Source organism: Mytilus trossulus, chromosome 4 (genome assembly GCF_036588685.1).
Source record: "Mytilus trossulus isolate FHL-02 chromosome 4, PNRI_Mtr1.1.1.hap1, whole genome shotgun sequence".
NCBI classification, from domain to species: Eukaryota; Metazoa; Mollusca; class Bivalvia; order Mytilida; family Mytilidae; genus Mytilus; species Mytilus trossulus.
Genome location: NC_086376.1, coordinates 68439661 through 68458611, shown reverse-complemented (window position 1 = coordinate 68458611; position 18951 = coordinate 68439661). Strand labels below are relative to the sequence as shown.

Sequence of the window (18951 nt, the reverse complement as noted above, 5' to 3'; positions counted from 1 at the left end):
TTTCGTCATGAAAAGTAATTCGTCTTAAACAGTATTTTAATAAAATAAATGCAACCAATTCTACTTAAGGGTCTCAGTTCAATTCATATCAATCCTCTTACAGTGTTTAAACAAAATACTGATACTGAGAGTCTGCAGTCATCATGTGTTAAGCTTTATCATCGCCATTCACATGTATGCTATAAGTTTCAACATGTGTTCTTGTAATTCAAAACTATTTAAGTATAACGGGAGATTTATATTTCTAATGTCATTTTTAAAGACAAACAGGAATCCCCAAACTCCTTATATTTTGGTTTCTAAAAGTTTCTAGCTGATTAGGGAAGATCCAGAAATACCAATCACTACAATTCATAGGTTTATTCGAAAGTATGTTAACATGTATCTAATTTTTGAAATTACATGCCAAAGCGGATTGACACAGTTTATTCCTATTATTGGTTTTACGAAACGACTGTCATTTCTTTGTCAGTTACATTTTTATTATTATTATCAAAAATGATATCAGTGTTATATTCATTACTAGTATCTTCATTCTCTAAAGTTAATTTAGATATATCGTAATTACTATATTAAAGAGATGCTTTTAAAATTCAGTGCTGGAGGCCTTTAGTTACTGATCTGTCTCCAAGATACTTAAAGGATAAATTATCGATAATCAACCGCTGTTTGAATTAATGATGTGTAGTCTAAATTTAATTCAATAGATACCGATCTGTAAACAGTATACACTATAGATTTTAAAAGACTGAATTTGAAAATTATGAAAAATTCTACAAATTCAAATCATGATCTTCACGCTGCATGAATATGGCAAATAATTCAATTCAATAGACACCGATCTATAAACAGTACACTATGGATTCTGAAGGACTGAATTTAAGGAATATGAAAAATTCTGCGAATTCAAATCATGGACTTCACGCTGCATGAATATGGCAAATAATTCAACTACAGCTTTAGACTCTGATGGTGCAGTAGCTATTGTAAATAACTTAACATGGGACGATGCAACGTGGATATTAACCAGTTCTTTCATTATTTTCACTATGCAATCAGGTAGGTCTTTTTTGACAATTTTAATTTTATAACAGTTTCTTTTATTATTGTATTGTAGTAATTTCGTTGTTGAATTGTTTAGAAATTAACTATAAATTGGACTATAACATCTACATGTAACGTAATCTGGAAATGCCATACCAAGTATAACAATTTTTGTGGGATAGCTTTTTTTAATGTGAAAGGGAAGATGTGGTATGATTGCCTATGAGATAAGTTAACTCTCCACAAGAAACCAAATAACATCTTCAAGTCACCATACGGCCTCTAATAATGACCGTAACCCATACCACATAGTCAGCTATAAAATGCATCGAAATGTAAAATGTAAAACAGTTCAAACTAGAAAACTAACGGCCTAATTTAAGTACAAAAAATGAACGAAAAACAAATATATGACACATAAACAAACGATAACCACTGAATTACAGGCTCCTGATTTGGGACAGGCACATACATACAGAATGTGGCGAGGTTAAACATATTAGCGGAATCCCAACCGTCCCATTACTACCACATTTTTATCATTCCCTTCTCTATTGTACAGGAAGTAGATATACATGTACTCAGTAGTAGCCTTATATATTTGATGATTTGGACATCAAAGTGAAGCTCAAGAAAATAAATGGGACGCAATCAGTTTCGCTCTATTCGTGTTTCCATTTTCGATTTGTTCGGTAATCAGTCATTTTTTCCAAATAGAGATATAATAATGTATTGAATTTCCAACGAGAAGTCTTTACAGAATCTTATTATTTCATTTCATGAAACTGTTTTTGTTCCCAATTTTAAGCAACAGCCATGTTAATTGTAGCTTCCAGTTGTGAACTTTCCATTTATATGTAGCAACATTCCACTAGCACATACATACGGAGTATTAATATCCCAATTGATACGATATTCCCACGCTTGTATTTCCTATCATGATTTCCTTGATAGAGGGTTGCTGCTCACAAGTAAGCTATTAAACCAAGAGTTCCAAATGGTGAAGTTGAAATTATCTCTTCGTAAATTTTACGGACGCCATCACGAGTTAGTTGACCGTTAAGGAATTTCCGTTTCACAAATGATATCGGATATGTTTCTTACGTCGTTACTACAATCCCCTTCCTTTTAATGAATGTGACCTACCGAATTATATTATTTACCGGGTTTTGTAATTACATGAGCAGTACGACGGGTGCGATATGTGGAGCAGGATTTGCTTACCCTCACGGAGCACATGAGATCACTCCTAGTTTGTTTGGGTGGTTTTTTTTTTGGGGGGGGGGGGGGTCGTGTTGCTCGGTCGTTAGTTTTCTATGTTGTTTCTTGTGTAATATTGTTTGTCTGTTTGTCTGTTTGTCTTTTTAATTTTTGGACTTGACGTTGTCAGTTTATTTTCGATTTATTAGTTTAACTGTTCCTCTGGTATCTTACGCCCCTCTTGTATAATTTTACCCCGACAACAACAACCACACACTTTTCAAACATAACTTTGAAAAAGAAGGATAACAACGATAGAAACTGGTTGACCGATACGATATATCGGTGTCACAACTCACCATCGACATACGTTCTCATTCTTATGTCATTAGACTCCAACATAGGTGGCTTATCTGTAATTTTACTGATTGTGTTCTGTTCCCGGTTTGCCTGGGTGACCTAGAAACCGCATTGCAGACGAATGATGCATATATCAGGCGACCATCACCCTGTCGACGCATCCAGTCTAACTAATATAGGATTTACTGCAATTGCCTTCATTTGTTTACCCTTTTTTTTACCCTTATATGTTTTCTCTATCAATTTATGACATTTGAACGTTGGTATACTACTTTTGTCTATATTTAAGCCTAGGAAACGTAGGTCAATGGACTCGATCAACTCAGTCTTTAGTTTTCTATGTTGTTTCTTGTGTAATATATTTTTTTTTATCAGAAACAAGTAGGTTATCTGTTATAAATATTATTTTAATAGATTTTGGCCGTTCGGTGACCTATAATTGTTAATGTTTGTGTCATTTTGGTCTTTTGTGGATAGTTGTCTCATTGGCAATCATACCACATCTTCTTTTTTATATTTTGTGTCAACATGGTGTTTCTGTCCAAAAAAAAAATAGAAATTGATTTAAATCTCGTTGTGTTCATTTTGATGTTATTCAAGAAACGGTGGTAGCTATAATTTCAAAAAAAGACCTTTTTCCTTTTCAATAATTCCATTTGTCTTAATTATGGTCTTAATTATGGTACACTGTGATAATTGTCATTAAAGAGTGATCAAAAGCAGACATGTTTGCATATTTTTTTCGTTTCTAAAGTTATAGAGATAAAATTCCCGGTTCGCAATTACTTTTACTACAATATCCCCCAGTCCAACCCTTTTCAAATGAGAATGTTTGTACTTTTTGGCATTGTGTTTTGATTGCACAGTATTGTTTTTCTCCCGTATATTAACTGCTATTTTCATTTTTCTGAATCTTCTGAATTGATGATTATATTGGGATAGTGAATACCCGGGGAAAAGGGAGTATAAAAGATACGAATCTCTCAAAAAAGTTATGAATCATATAATTTGATATTCTATATCAATTTTGACATTCACTTGGATCTTTATATAACTGCTGTATACGTTTATATTTACAAAAAATATGTAAAAGAAATCAACAAATTACATAGCTTATTCTGTATTTGATTAACGAGACTGTTGTCACTTTTATATATATCATTGTGTTGATTGTTATATATTAAGTTTAAAACTGAGAAGATACATCAAGACAAAGATATCACCTCATTTAGATTTTTTCACAATTTATTTTTTATAGCTGATCTTTTCATAGGTTTTGGGCTTTTAGAATCCGGTGCCGTGACCAGGAAAAATGAGGTAAACATAATGATCAAAAATGCAGCCGATGTTATCTTTGGTGGTATAAGTTACTGGATGGTAGGATTTGGAATAAGTTTTGGAAAAGACGAAGGATCAAATGGATTTATTGGAGTAGGGTATTTTTTCGTTGACTCTAATGGCCCGGATATGGGTCAGTTATTTGCAACATTTGTCTTTCAGTTATCATTTGCAACCACAGCAACAACTATAGTGTCCGGTGCAATGGCTGAACGAACTAAATTAACATCCTACATGGTATACAGTTTCTTTAACACTTATGTTTACTGTATACCAGCGCATTGGGTGTGGGATAACAATGGATTCTTGAACAAATTAGGATGTGTAGATATTGCAGGGTCAGGAGTTGTACATCTATGTGGAGGAACGGCTGCATTGGTAGCTACGTACTTGTTAAAACCTCGTACAGGAAGATACGAGAATGGAGCACAACGACCTATATTAGGAAACCCAGTCAATACAATACTTGGATTATTTATGTTATGGTGAGTTTTGTTTTATTCCCAATTTTGTGAAAACCTACAAGTAAAAAATTGATTTCCAGTGTAAAGATAGTTTGCTTTATTAAAAGAATAACATACACTTACTCGTGGATGCTATCTTTTAACTTAATAAAATGCTATTTAGCATATAGGAATTCAATTCCAAATCAAAACGTTACGCATGAAACGTTTTTGAGGTTTTATGTATGCTGCCATATCGTGACGGTAATTTGTTTCCGTTTCGAAAGATTCATCATGGATGAGATTTTAAGAAAATTCGGGAGCACAATTATTGATAGAATATAGTATTTGTGAATACTTTTTTTCCTGACTGCATTGGCGTCTTGACTTCTAATCAATTGGTCTGATTTATATTTGAGCCTTAGATACATGATTTTTTATAAGTTGTTATTCGCTTTGAACTTGCTGTAAGTAACTGTGAGTAGTCTCAGGTTTGTACTCTGTCTTGTGTATTAAGAGATGCACGCCCGGTCTGTGTGCTTTTTGTTACACGTGTTTATGCTTTGTATCATCCTGATGAGTTAATCCCTTTTCAACAAACATGTTCTTGGATTTATTTGCACTTGTGAAAACAGTGACAAAATCCTGTAGGATATTTTGTTTTTTCTCTCTTAGGATTTCTTTAAATCCTATAGGATAAAGTCATAATACCGGGGGATTTATATAGTTGGTTCTTATGTTGTGCTGTATCAAAACTTGTCCCGGCTAAGTAGATGGTTGAGCTCTTAAAACATGTTTGAATTGTTTTTACAATTGTCTTTTCAGGTTCTTTTATATCTGACTATGTGGTTTAAACTTTGCTCATTGTTGGAGACCGTACGGTGATCTATATGTGTTAATTTATGTGTCATTTGGTCTCTTGTGAAGAGTTGTCTCCTTGGCAATCATACAACATCATCTTTTTTAGATTAACATCGCTTCATATTTATGTGCACGTCCCAAATCAGGAGTTTTAAGCTTAGTGGTTGTCGTTGATTCATATTTGTTTTTCGTTGATTGTTTCGTTATAAATTAGGTCGTCCGTTGTTTCATATATTTCATGTCGCAATATACCGTATGGGTTTTTCACATTTTTTTCTGCGTGGAAAGAGTGGATTCTTTTCTGCTAGAGAATTTATGTTTTATGAAAACATTGAACACACATATTTTTTATGCACAAACTAATTACTGGAAACGAGAAATAGATATAAAGGAATTTTATTAGAGACAATATTATTAACATCTATGAATGAAAACTGGAATAAAATTAACAGTACCAATTTTCTTGCACCAGATGCGCATTTCGACAATACATGTCTCTTCAGTGATGGAAAGGGGTGAATGGCTAATGTCAACAAAGCATAAATTAAAATATGTTAGCGAACAAAACAGACAATTGATTAAATTTCAATGTTGTTTGTGTCAGAATCTACTGGTTCATTTCAGTCTGTAAGGGGAAAGTCCTGTTGCATATTATCACCAATCGCATAATGAAAACCAAGTGCAGCAAGTACAGGATTCATCTCCGTGAATGATGTTTCAAACTTTGTTTAATTTTCAATGCATTTGAGCGAAGAAGAAGAATATTATTTTAAATAAGTTAGTTGTTAAAAATAATAACATATCACAGTTGTAGAAAAACCGATGTTTTCTAATACAAGATTGACTGCTAGAAATTGTGCGTGTCAAGTAATCTATGGCTTTCAGCATGTTTTGATGATGTTCTTGATCAACTGTTTTGGTTTGAGAGGGAAATCTTGGAAAGCGATACAGACGCAGTTTTATTTTCATTTGCTAGTTTTCATTTTATAATAAACTCTTGTCTTTCATTGTTATACCTTGAAAATAATTCACGCTTCCATGCTGTGTTGTGTGTAATGAACTTTTTAAGAAAATATTTTTTTATCGAGATATATTAATGCAAACCGAAAGATAAGAACATTCATCAAATATACTTCAAATTCCACATACTGTGGAAGACAAAAGATAAACAAAGGTTTAATGGTTTTATTTGAGTTTTTATATCGTCTTATTGAAATTTTTAATAAGAATTCAAATGCATTTTTGTATCATATACATATAGATCTAGCGACGCAGGCTGCAATATGAAAACCTATATTTTAGAAAAATGTTATAGAAATAAAAGAGCATGTCATTAAGTGATATCACGCCAATGCTCTATTAAATTTATTCAAAATGGGAAGGATATTTATTCCAGTGCCTTTTTCAAAGAGTGGCTTGATATGGAAATCAATTAGGACTCTACATATCGGAAATTCCTTAATGTACGCTTCTAAAGTCTTCGACAAAATGAAATGAAATTATCAAAGGAAAATTGAAAAAAAAGTCAAAAACATGGAACAGGTAAAGATCTAATATCACATACAAGCGGATAAATTGGAGGATTAAGAAAAAATAAACCTCCTATATATTTTTAAATGACATTTAAAATGTTTTTATCGTTGTTCGACTTTATCCTCTTTTTGTTTTAAATAAGAATATAAAATTCAAGCGATATTATTTTTCACACACGAATATCTATTTATCTCTATTATATAATAATACTGAGGTTGTGAGTTCGAACCCCGCTCGTGTGGTTGCACTCGACTCCAATCTTAATTGACTAGGAATAAAATTGAGAATGGAAATGGGGAATGTGCCAAAGAGACAACAACCCGACCATAGTGCAGACAACGTAAGGTCACCAACAGGTCGTCAATGCAACGAGAAACTCCCGCACCCGGAGGCGTCCTTCAGCTGGCCCCTAAACAAATATATAATACTAGTTCAGTGATAACGAACGCCATACTAAACTCCAAATTGTACACAAGGAACTAAAAGTTAAAATAATACAAGACTTACAAAGGCCTGAGGCTCCTGACTTTGGACAGACGCAAAAATGTCAGTTTTCCTATCGAAGGTCGGTGGTTTTCTCCGGGCACTGCGGCTTCCTCGAAATAGCCTAAATGTGGTGCTTAAAAGTGGCGTTAAAACACAAAAAAATCGGACATACAAAATTAGTGATAGTCATCAGTTATATTTCGGCATCGAATAGCACTGAAGGGACCTTAATTTTAAAGATTCGTAAATGGTACAATACAACTCGTACCCTTAATATTTTTTTTCCTCTAATGGGCCATACCTCTGTTTTTGGACTGTTAATCCGCGAGGTTAACCAATACTTTGGTACTGACAGTGTCATGAAAAATGGATATTTCATGTATCTAAATTGTAATTCGTATAAAATTTGAAAAATCATCTTTAATTAAGAAATATATTCCCCTCATTCATACCTCTTATTTCTATTTTTAAAATGCTTGTATTTACTTTTGGTTCTTTTTTAATCGACTCTAAACTTTTGTATTTATAGGTTTTTTACTTTCATATATCTGTGCCGCTAGCATCATTGACAATACATGAATTGTTGATATTCGCATCGGGTGCAATGGAAGTTTGTATTTATGATTTGTAGTTATACAATATTACATTTAGTATTAATGTTTAACTTAGTAATTTTTAGTTGATGTACAATTACTTGCTAAATTATCTTGAAAATATGTAAATCAATTTAAATGAAATCATTTAAATGCAAAAAAAAACTAACTGACTATTCATTTTCAGTTCTAATCTGGCTGTTTATTTTATTACAGGTGGGGATGGCTAGGGTTTAATTGTGGAAGTACTTTTGGAATATCGGGAGGTAAATGGAAGCTAGCTGCCAAGTACGTATGAACTATCATCTAATATAACATAATAACAAAGAAGGAAATATTTATAAAACTAACTACTTTCCCCTTGATAATATTATTGGGATGGCAAGTGTTTTGAAATGTACCCGCAGTGGCATTCGCCCATATACTAATAAGCGTATTTGATGAACGTCGAAGAAAGAACTTATGATATTTCTACTGGTGATAATGACGGCAGCAACAAGATTGGTTGCAGTGTTTGAATTTATAGAAAGAAAAACATATTTTAAAAAGAAAAAGGTCTTGAGACACAAAACATAAAACAGAAGCGTGTTTTCTCATATTTAAATCATTATAATACTTATTATTAGGTTATCTTCCATAAAAAATTAATTAGAAAAAAAGATCTTGAAATAAATAGTTGTATCTTCCAAGATCGTCGCAATAAGTTCACAGCCGTTGGTTTTCCTGTTTGAAATGTTTTTCACTTGGCATTGTTGGGGCCTTTTAAAGCTTGCTGTTTGGAATGAACCAAGACTGCGTGTTGAAGGCCGTACTTTGACCTATAGTTTAACACATGTTTTTTATGAAGAGTTTTGTTGGGCGACATATCTTATGTAAAATTTTACGTGTGGCTTATAATATAAATGTTGCATTTTAGATCAGCTGTTATAACCATGAATGGATCTGTAGGCGCAGGCTTTGCTGGTATCGTTTTAAGGTAATAAATGATCATGTTTAACTTGTTTCATTCTAAAAACTCATATAAGATACCGGTATAATAATTTGGTACACTAAATGCTTTATTTGAATACTAGTATAATAAAATGCATCATCGAGGCCTCATTTACGAAGTTGAAGGACATCAAAAGTACAGATAAACAAAATTTGAGAACTGTAAAATATTCCACGTTTATCTTGTATTCATGTAATATTATATTCATTCTGAGCTTTTTTACCACTTAAATTGTACGTGACGAAAGTATAATGTTTCAGTTAATTTTTTACTTTTCAATGTCGTTTAGAAAAAAAAATATGTAATAATTTAATTTTTATTTTAGTGTAATTTTATACAAGGGTAAATATGATGTGTCAACAATAGTAAACAGTGTATTAGGTGGGATGGTTGGTGTCACAGCAAGTTGTGCAGTTATACGACCTTGGGAAGCTGTGATAACGGGTGCTATTGGTGGTATTTTAAGTGTATTTGGAGCAAAACTACTTGATAAGATGAAACTTGATGACCCTGTTGGCGCAATATCTGTCCACGGCGTATGTGGATTGTGGGTTTGTATTTTTTTTTTTGCATAAATGATCTTTTAGACCCTTAATTAACTCTGTTGTGAACAAATGCTAAAATCAAAAAAAATGAAAAAGAACAAATCATTATCCTATTTCTGAAAAAAATATATAAGGTACTATATATAGGACACTGAATATAAAAATCAACCTGCAAAATCAATAAAAAGGTTTAAAGAATTATTTACCTCCCTTAGATCTAGTAGCGAAGACGTCTTATAACAGACATTCGAATCTCGAAAAGTAAACAGGGCAGTGGCGGATCCAGGGGGGCGATGTTCCGGGGGTTGCAAAAAAAAAAAGTCAGGACGACAATTTAGGTAAAAAAAAGTAAGGATAAACTAAAAAAAAAAAGTAAGGATAAACTAAAAAAAAAAACGCAGGACCGAACAGAGTGAAAAATAAAAAGGCAGGACAGAGATTACAGCTAAAAAAAAATGCAGGACAAATCAATTTTTTTTCATCCAAGCCCCCCCCCCCCCCATAAAAATCAAATGGTAGCTCCCTTATGATAAATTTTGAGTAAAATCATTAACTTTTATAAAATCATATCAATAGTATTTTTACTAAAATAACATTTGTCTTTTTGACACCTTTTTAACAGGGTATGTTAGCTGTTGGTATATTTGCACAGAAGGATAAATTTCAGAATTTGACAAGGGGAAGAAACGGTCTAGTTCACGGTGGAGGATTCTATTTATTAGGTGTACAGGTGTTAACATGCGTTTCCATAATGACATGGTCGATATTTGGAACTTTTCTTATATTATGGGTAAGTAATCAAATATCTTAGTAAAAAGTAATCCGAAACTAACAAATCGTTTTCTTACAAGAGGAACTTATGGGTCAGTAATAAGTCAGACGAAATGATATGCGTTTACGTGTATAAGAAAGTAAATTGAAATAAAAAAACAAGCATCATATTCTTTGATACACTAAGAACTATAATGGAGTAAAAACGAAATTACCGAACATCCGATTCCTTCTTCTGAATTTCTAATATCCTATTTCCTGTATTACATTAAGTATGCAATTCTCGTTATAACTTTATTTGTGAAGTTTTACAATCAGTCCTTCTAGAGTATCAAGAAAATTATATGATGTAAAAATGTTTGAGAACATATTACGTTATTCTTAGATTTTTCAATTGGAAATGACAAAATGGGCAACATTTCGTTATTAATGTTAAGATAAATGGAAGGACAAACTAGATTTGTAATTGCTTGCAATAAGGGATAGCATCCTCGTTTCCAAATTGCCAGTGTAACGGCAGTCACTTTGAAAATTCCATTTGAAGTCAAAGAGCATAATATTGGACACTTTTGCTGTTTCCATGGTAAATTAGGCCGTTTTTGAAAATTCCAAAGTCGAACTGCATCTCTACATATGACAGTTACAAATTATGTGAAGTTTTATAAAGTTTGGAACACTTTCCATTTTTTTTGCATTTTTGCTGTTTCCATGGCAACGTCATCCATCTTGAATATGCCAACCCCAATTGAACATCTGCACATGACATGGTGGTTAACAATAGGGTAAAGTTCCGTCAACTTGGGTTCATTGAGTTCCGAGATCCAGAATGGACAAAAAAATGTGGAAGAAAAATAAAAAGAAACGTAGAATAACAAAACGTCACCCCAATTCCGTTGAAGGTTCCATAAAAAAAACTATTAAAACTATACAAGTGACATTACGTGTTTGTATTTTCTATCTGAAATAGTTTTGTTATTTTGTGACAAGCAAAATATAACTAGCAAAAAGAATACTGGCTGTCTAATTGAAAGAAAAAAATCTACAAATACGCACTGGAAACACCACAAGTGGTTCATAATATTTTGATAAATTCTAGTAGGTATAATTAATCATTGCTTGATTCCGATTCTTACTTAAGACGACCTATCCCTATTTTTTAGTCATTAAAGAAGACTGTTGGTATTCGACTGTCTCTAGAGGAAGAAGAATTAGGTGCAGATTTCGTGGAACACAATATAGACAGCAACAACAGAAATGATTCCAACATCATATTTTCATCCAGACGTACCAGTCGAATTCCGTCTTCAGTTTCTACAATAACAAAAGAGACCTCCCAAATGATCACAATTTCCGGAAACATTCGTAATGCAACACATAGAACTGATGAGAACGAAAATAATGCATTTTATAGGTTTCTTGATCAGGTTATAACAAAACTGAAAAGAAATCGTGAAATCGCACCTGCAGACGATATAAATTTGTTGTGAACTTGCACACGACTTACGTTAGCTTACGATACAAGTATGCTTTATAAACAACAATATATGTACTATAGCAACTAATAAGTAACTGGTTTTAACTTGCCTCCAAGCAAAGGTCTCTCTCATTCCGCTTACAGACAAAGTTATGCTACTATATTACAAGAACGGAAACTACAGAAAAACCAACCTGTGTCGAATAACAATTCCTATCATTTTTGTACCTTGAATTTTTTTCTTTTATGAAGTCATTTGATTTCAATGCTGATTAAATCTTAAAAATGAAAATCTCAATACATCAACTACTATATTGTTTTTTACGTTTCACACAGTAACACATTTGTGGAATTCCTTAAGAAAAAAATATTGGATGCAACTGTTTTATGAGTCAGTAATAAAGAAATACTATTTCGAACATTTGTCATTTGATTATGAAAATACCTAAAATCCGAAAAACATACTTTTTCACATTAAGAGGCATATAAAACATTTGCAAATAAAGGCAACAGTAGTATACCGCTGTTCAAAGATACTAGGCTTATACCTCATACGCCGCACACGTTTTTTCCCACCATTATATAGACAGCATCAGCGATTCGAATTCTAACAAATCAGATTTGGAATGCCACATGGAAGCTGAAAACCATATAAAGTTCAAAACTCCTAAAGCATTGTGCTAAATCTGACTAAGGCTATGCAGGGGTGGGAGGGGTTAAAGAAAAGTGATTACTATGATCATAACATTTAAGAAAATGTCGAAACAATGATATTTCATGTCGCCAACGGAATACTCTGTACCACTTGAATGATACCTTTTGGAATGAAACGTCCACAGGCAGTTGAATTCACCCAGTTGTTATAATGTTCTTCAACGATGTCAGGCTTATCATATATTTAAAACGCCAAATCAAACTTGTTACAGCGATTATTTAAGCCAGAAAGAATCCTTCACTTATAATAGCTACATTTTTAGATTTTCTTAAGTATAAACAAAGTTGAGGTGCTACTAAAATAATAATATGGATTTCTTTGTTAAATATGAAAAAATGCAAAATTAACCCATATGTTTTACTTGCTTATCTTTATGAATATACGTAAAAAGTAGACCATTTCAGTTGAGTAAAAAAGTGTTTTTTTCTTGACAGAAATTGCATTCGATGGTTTTTCCTTAAGTTTGGTACACACTAAAGAGGTTCTGAGTTAATTCATATTTGCACAAAAGCATATGAGAGATAAAGTACATGGTGGGATGCATATTGCGGCCTAACTAGGAGAAACAGAGCTGCAGGAATTGAACAAAATATAATTATTTTACCGAAATAATTGGTTTTATTTTATAAAAGGGTTATTGCACTAATATTGCGGACTGCTGTTCATCGAAGTACACATAATAGTGCACTGGCATGCTCTTGCAATATGACATACTGCTTTGGACAATATTCCTCACTATTAGTTCAATTACCTTGTACTATTCCTTTTACACTTAATTCGTCTCTAATAGAAAAATGGCCATCAGATAATCACTGTCTACAAATAAAATGTCCTGTATATAAGAGAAAGTAGATACAAAAAAAGGAAAGCAAATTCCTTAATATTGCAACTACTGTTTTTGAGATAATATCCTTTTAAATGATGTACAAGTATATCGTAAAGGAAACTTATTTGTAGTCTTAAACAAATGTAAAAAAAAGTATTTTTAAAGAAACCAGAAAATATATCTATAAATATCTTTTTAGGAAGACGACCAATAAATGAGTCAAAATCTTATAAAAGGGAAGTTGCTAAATCTTGTTTGCAAATCTTCGATAATAACATCTTCCCTTAGCCTTGTCGCGTTTGGTTCGCCATGCTCTTCAACTTCGTACTTTATTTGGCCTTTTGACTTTTTTATTCGAGCGTCAATGAAGACGAAAAGCGAGATTCATACAAAAATTATATGCCTGGTATCTTGAATAAGTCTTTTTAGAACCCAGCAACTGAACAGTAGTAACATGAATTGAAACTATCTAAATTGTCTGCAAGCGAAAGTATAATCAATAATGAATTTACCACAGTCGACCAGTTTTATAAACGGAATGTTTAATGATTACTTGATAATCTAGTGTTTATTATTTTAAAGAGCTGTTTTAAAAGATCAAAATATCCGATTCAGTTTAAAGTTGGTTAACTTTTGGTAGTAAGAGTAAATCTTTTGTAGATTTTGATAGTAAGAAAAACAATTTGGGCAGTATTTATTTCAAACATAAGCACCGTTTGTCACGGTTTTGATTGCTTTTGTTTTCATTTGAAGTAGGGGGAATTCCTTTATTTAGACTTGTGCTGTCTCTTATTATATCTTACGTTGAACCTTTTCTGTTTAATTATTTCTTTTACTGTAATTACATTCTGCCACTTTTTTAAAGTTTCTTTTTAAACTAATTTATTACTCAATTTATTTCACTTGACTGGGCGGAGTTTAACCGGTTCGCTCACAATAAACCAGTCCATCTATAGATAGGTGTATTAGGATAAACTCATCAATGAAGTGTACAGTAATTCTTTTGTAAATTCCCTTCATGACACTGATAGGTGATTAGAAATCAGTTATAATTATAACGGTAATCATCCTTATCACACACATCTTGAAATAGACTGTCCTTATGCAAATTAAAATAAATGTAAGCTCCGCCCGATCAGTTGAATTAACATTGGTAATACCAGTAAATACAGAGATGAAAGACTATAATTAACAAGATGTATCAACACATTGCTACTAACTTAATTTGTTCCAGAGTTTTGAAATCATTTGTTCCACATATTATGTAATTATATATTATATATATCCGAAGTCTCAACAGTATCAGATATTTTGCAAATAAAGTCAAAAGGTTCATTAACTCTTAATTTACATGCTCAAACACTTTTGATAAAAATTGGTATTGTTAAAAAAATAAATATATGCATTCATATTGTCAAAGTGTCATTTGGAACTTTATCAAGTGTCATATCTGGTTACAGTATTATCATAATTCTTAAGTCATTCGTTCTTTACAACCGAGCACATATAATATATACATTTCAGAACTTATAATTTTAATTCATGCATATCTGTAATTGGATTATAGTGCAGATTAAGATCACTTAAAAACACCAGTGAAAATCTTTTAATTAAAACCAGAGTAATTCAAATCGGTAACATCAAAGACAAAAACATATGTTTACATCTGTTCATTTGCCTATGGCTATAGTTCATAGTCTCATAGATCTTGCCAAATTTTGTTTAGCAACAGACCATTATGTGATAAGTCATTTAATGTGTGCAAAGTAAGAGGTTTAATTCATATGCCAAATACCCTATATACCTTTTAGGTAGATGTGGACAACCTTTCGTTTATTTGATACTTAATTTATGTAAGATAGAGTCCAAAATATCCAACGCTTTATTGCTGTGTGTAAAGAGTATCCACAAATTGTCTTTAAAAAAATTTATTTATGTCATTAACGTAATTAAAGCGCAATTTTACAACAACAGTACAACGAAAACATACTCTTTAATAATTTGATGTCGAAGACAGATTCATTTATCGGAACATTACAAATTATACAGTGATTTCATTTTCGGTCTGTTTATTTTCCTTTTTCTTGAAAATGATGCTCATGTATATATATATCTTATAATAGATATCAAAGGTACCAGGATTAAAATTTAATACGACAGAACCGCGTTTCGTCTACATAAGACTCATCCGTGACGATCAGATCAACAAAGCTATAAATCCAAACAAGTACAAAGTTGAAGAGCATTGAGTACCAAAAATTCTCAAAAGTTGTTCCAAATACGGCTATAACGAATTAATCGTTAAACAGTCTCGGACTCAAATTTGTCTGTATTGTTTATTGTCAATATAGATTCACACAAAAAAAAACAAAAAAAAAAAAACATTTATCAAGCAAATCAGACATGATAACTTTATCTTATCAATTGCTGTCACTAAACTTTGAGCCATTCATTATCCTCTGCCTCGAAATTAGACTAATTTCCTTGACAAATCCTCATTTTGTAATTTTGAAATGTTGAGAAATTTTTTTAGTTTTAGATACACATTCGACCGTTTTGCTTTTTTGTTTGTTTGTAAAGACCTAATCCTGGTACCTTTGATAACTATTTACACCACTGGGTCGATGCCTCTGCTGGTGGACGTTTCGTCCCCGAGGGTATCACCAGCCCAGTGGTCAGCACTTCGGTGTTGACATGAATATCAATTATGTGGTCATTTTTATAAATTTCCTGTTTACAAAACTTTGAATTTTTCGAAAAACTAAGGATTTCTTATCCCAGGCATAGATTACCTTAGCCGTATTTGGCACAACTTTTTGGAATTTTGGATCCTCAATGCTCTTCAACTTTGTATTTGTTTGGTTTATAACTATTTCGATATGAGCGTCACTGATGAGTCTTATGTAGACGAAACGCGCGTCTGGCGTACTAAATTATAATCCTGGTACCTTTGATAACTATTTACACCACTGGGTCGATGCCTCTGCTGGTGGACGTTTCGTCACCGAGGGTATCACCAGCCCAGTAGTCAGCACTTCGGTGTTGACATGAATATCAATTATGTGGTCATTTTTTTTTTATAAATTTCCTGTTTACAAAACTTTGAATTTTTCGAAAAACTAAGGATTTCTTATCCCAGGCATAGATTACCTTAGCCATATTTGGCACAACTTTTTGGAATTTTGGATCCTCAATGCTCTTCAACTTTGTATTTGTTTGGTTTATAACTATTTCGATATGAGCGTCACTGATGAGTCTTATGTAGACGAAACGCGCGTCTGGCGTACTAAATTATAATCCTGGTACCTTTGATAACTATATATTAGTTTAATGCCTTTCATGTAGTTGTACATCTTTAGTTTCTGAACTGATTGTTTTTAGACGATTTAGAACGGGAAAAGGACCAAACAAGATCTTTAAATACATTTTTTTCCCCAGAAATCCGAAGAATTTAGAATCTTCTCATTAAATATTAGTGAAAAATATGGCAGAAGATACTTAAATTAGTGGGCGAAGAAAATTTGTCAATGCCATGGCAAAATAAGAAAGACAAAGAAGAGACAAACAAGTCCATAAAACGTTATATACTAAAAAAAAAAGGTAGCCATATGAATCCTCTAAAAAAAAAATACAGCGGGTTCTGGTAGGGTGAGGACAGCATGCTCCACATGTGACAATAGCCAATATGTTCACAGTAAGTACACATTTGTTGGTAAGTCTCATTCGTGTTATATTAAGCAAAATAGAAAAAGCTATGATTGCTCTCTCTCTCTCTCTCTCTCTCTCTCTCTCTCTCTCTCTCTCACACACAACATAAAAAAGTAAGGTAAGCGATACCTTTCATGTTAAAGTTTGCAGTGGAAGTCAATTTGGTATGTCGGTATTAACACGAATTACCTAATTCTTTTGTTTCATGTATAAAGTTCTTGAAATAAAAAAAAATCGATAAAAACTAGATAAACAATTTTTAAAAGCTGCTTTTGAAATACATATGACCTGTTTATTTATTTTTTACACGATTATGGTTCATTTGATCTTCAAAAGTTTGAATTGATAGTACTGAATAATTACAATCAGCTGACACGTGTATATAAAATTAAACATAATAGACAAATATAGCGATATGTTTTTGTTCATAAAGATATAATTTAGCCAAGTCATGTTATGAAAATGATTAAATAAAAGGTTTGAGTTTTATAAATGTGGCAATCGTTACAATGTATAAGGAGTTCAGCATATTAACAGTATTTAAGATAGAAAAACTATTTGAACACTATTCTGACGAATATGAAAATTGCAATAGAAAACAATACTAGTATAGTTGTTTCAACAAGGACTGTGCTATACCTCGCTTTTCATGAGCGAAAGTAAAATCACAAAAATACTGATCTCCTAGAAAAAATCAAAACGGAAAGTCCCCAATCAAATGACAAAATTAAAAGCTCAAATACGTAAAAAAAAAAAAACGAATGGATGACAACTGAGAGATTGATCACTATATGGTATCCTCTGACCAACCACAAATCATGGTAATATTGTTTTCCCATGTTCGGGTACATACCGTTCACTTGTCTTGTTTGTGGTTTTTTTTTCGTACGGTATCGTATTGATTTTGGATCTTGAATCCCTTTTTTCGGCTTGGTTTTGATTTTGTGTCATTCATAAATGGGTCCTTTTCATTTCAGTTTTTCTATCTCTATGTCTTGGTTTTGAATTGTCTAGTGTCCTCTTGGTTTTTGATTTTGAAATCTCTTGGGATTCGTTTTCGTTTGTATTGTCTAGTTCGAAAAGCGTTCTTTAAACTTTTCAAATTTCTTATACCGAAGCTGGTATTTAATGTTACATCAATTTTAATACTGCGAGACTATGAGAAAGAGATAAATTCTATTAACGGTAAATTATATAGTGATGATAGCTATTAAACATTTGGAAAAAAAAACACATAATCCTTGTCTGAATATATATATGTCGATTAAGGTAACATTAGTTTACAGATGTTCAATCGTCGTAAATCGAATTCTTACATGTAAATAAACTTATCATAGATACCAGGATTAAATTTTGTATTAACGCCAGACGGTCGAATCCAAAAACGTTATAAAGGCCCCAAAAAGTACGAAGTCGAAGCGCACTGAAGACCAAAATTCCTGAAAGTTTTGTCAAATACAGCTGAGGTAATCTTTCCCTGAGATAGAAAATCCTAAGTATTTAAAAAAATTCAAAAGTTTTGTAATCAGTTAATTTATAAATATGACTATATAAATGGTAATTAATGTCAGCATAGAAGTGCTGGCTACTTGGCTTGTGATACTCTCGGGGAATTAAAAATCCACCAGCAGTGGACCCAGTAGTTTTAAATAAACTCATCATAGATACAGGGTTAACCTGGTATTAATTCATGTTTTACATGAATAAGAAAAGAGAAAAATAGGAATTATATGTATAAACTGTTTTCCGCCAAATCATATTCTTATGCGCATCTGGTGCAGAAAAATTGGTACCGTCATTTTTTTAAACAAGACGCAGAATACTCATTTTATATAACATATCAATAAGTTCAAACTGATTCCAACTGGAAAAGATATGATTATTTAAGAACAATTCATTGTCTATATAGGTGAGACTGAAATAAAAGCATAGGTCATGCTCTGATCGTTATTTCGTAATTAGCAATCACATAACACAAATCTTCTGCCAGTTAAGATATAAGCACGTAAATCATCCATGCTGCTATAGAAGAGAAGCAGAAGAGAACAAAGGTGTATAAGTTA

The 18951-nt window shown here is 32.3% G+C and overlaps 1 protein-coding gene across 1 annotated transcript; it reads left to right on the top strand.

Annotated features, from left to right (window-relative positions):
• Window positions 1–818: 818 nt before the first annotated feature.
• LOC134714140 (putative ammonium transporter 3) lies at window positions 819–12011 on the top strand. The gene is made up of 7 exons (XM_063575382.1): window positions 819–1059; window positions 3878–4427; window positions 8075–8146; window positions 8775–8834; window positions 9175–9400; window positions 10017–10184; window positions 11326–12011. The coding sequence occupies exons 1-7, from the start codon at window positions 930–932 to the stop codon at window positions 11650–11652; spliced, it is 1533 nt and encodes a 510-aa protein (XP_063431452.1). The 5' UTR covers window positions 819–929; the 3' UTR covers window positions 11653–12011.
• The last annotated feature ends 6940 nt before the right edge of the window (window positions 12012–18951 follow it).

Bases quoted from the DNA above. Each gene is read 5' to 3' on its own strand.
- LOC134714140 (XM_063575382.1), top strand. From the start codon at position 930: ATGAATATGGCAAATAATTCAACTACAGCTTTAGACTCTGATGGTGCA. The intron at 8,835-9,174 runs GTAATAAATGAT...TTTTTATTTTAG, and splicing joins TTTGCTGGTATCGTTTTAAG to TGTAATTTTATACAAGGGTA. The intron at 10,185-11,325 runs GTAAGTAATCAA...CCTATTTTTTAG, and splicing joins GAACTTTTCTTATATTATGG to TCATTAAAGAAGACTGTTGG.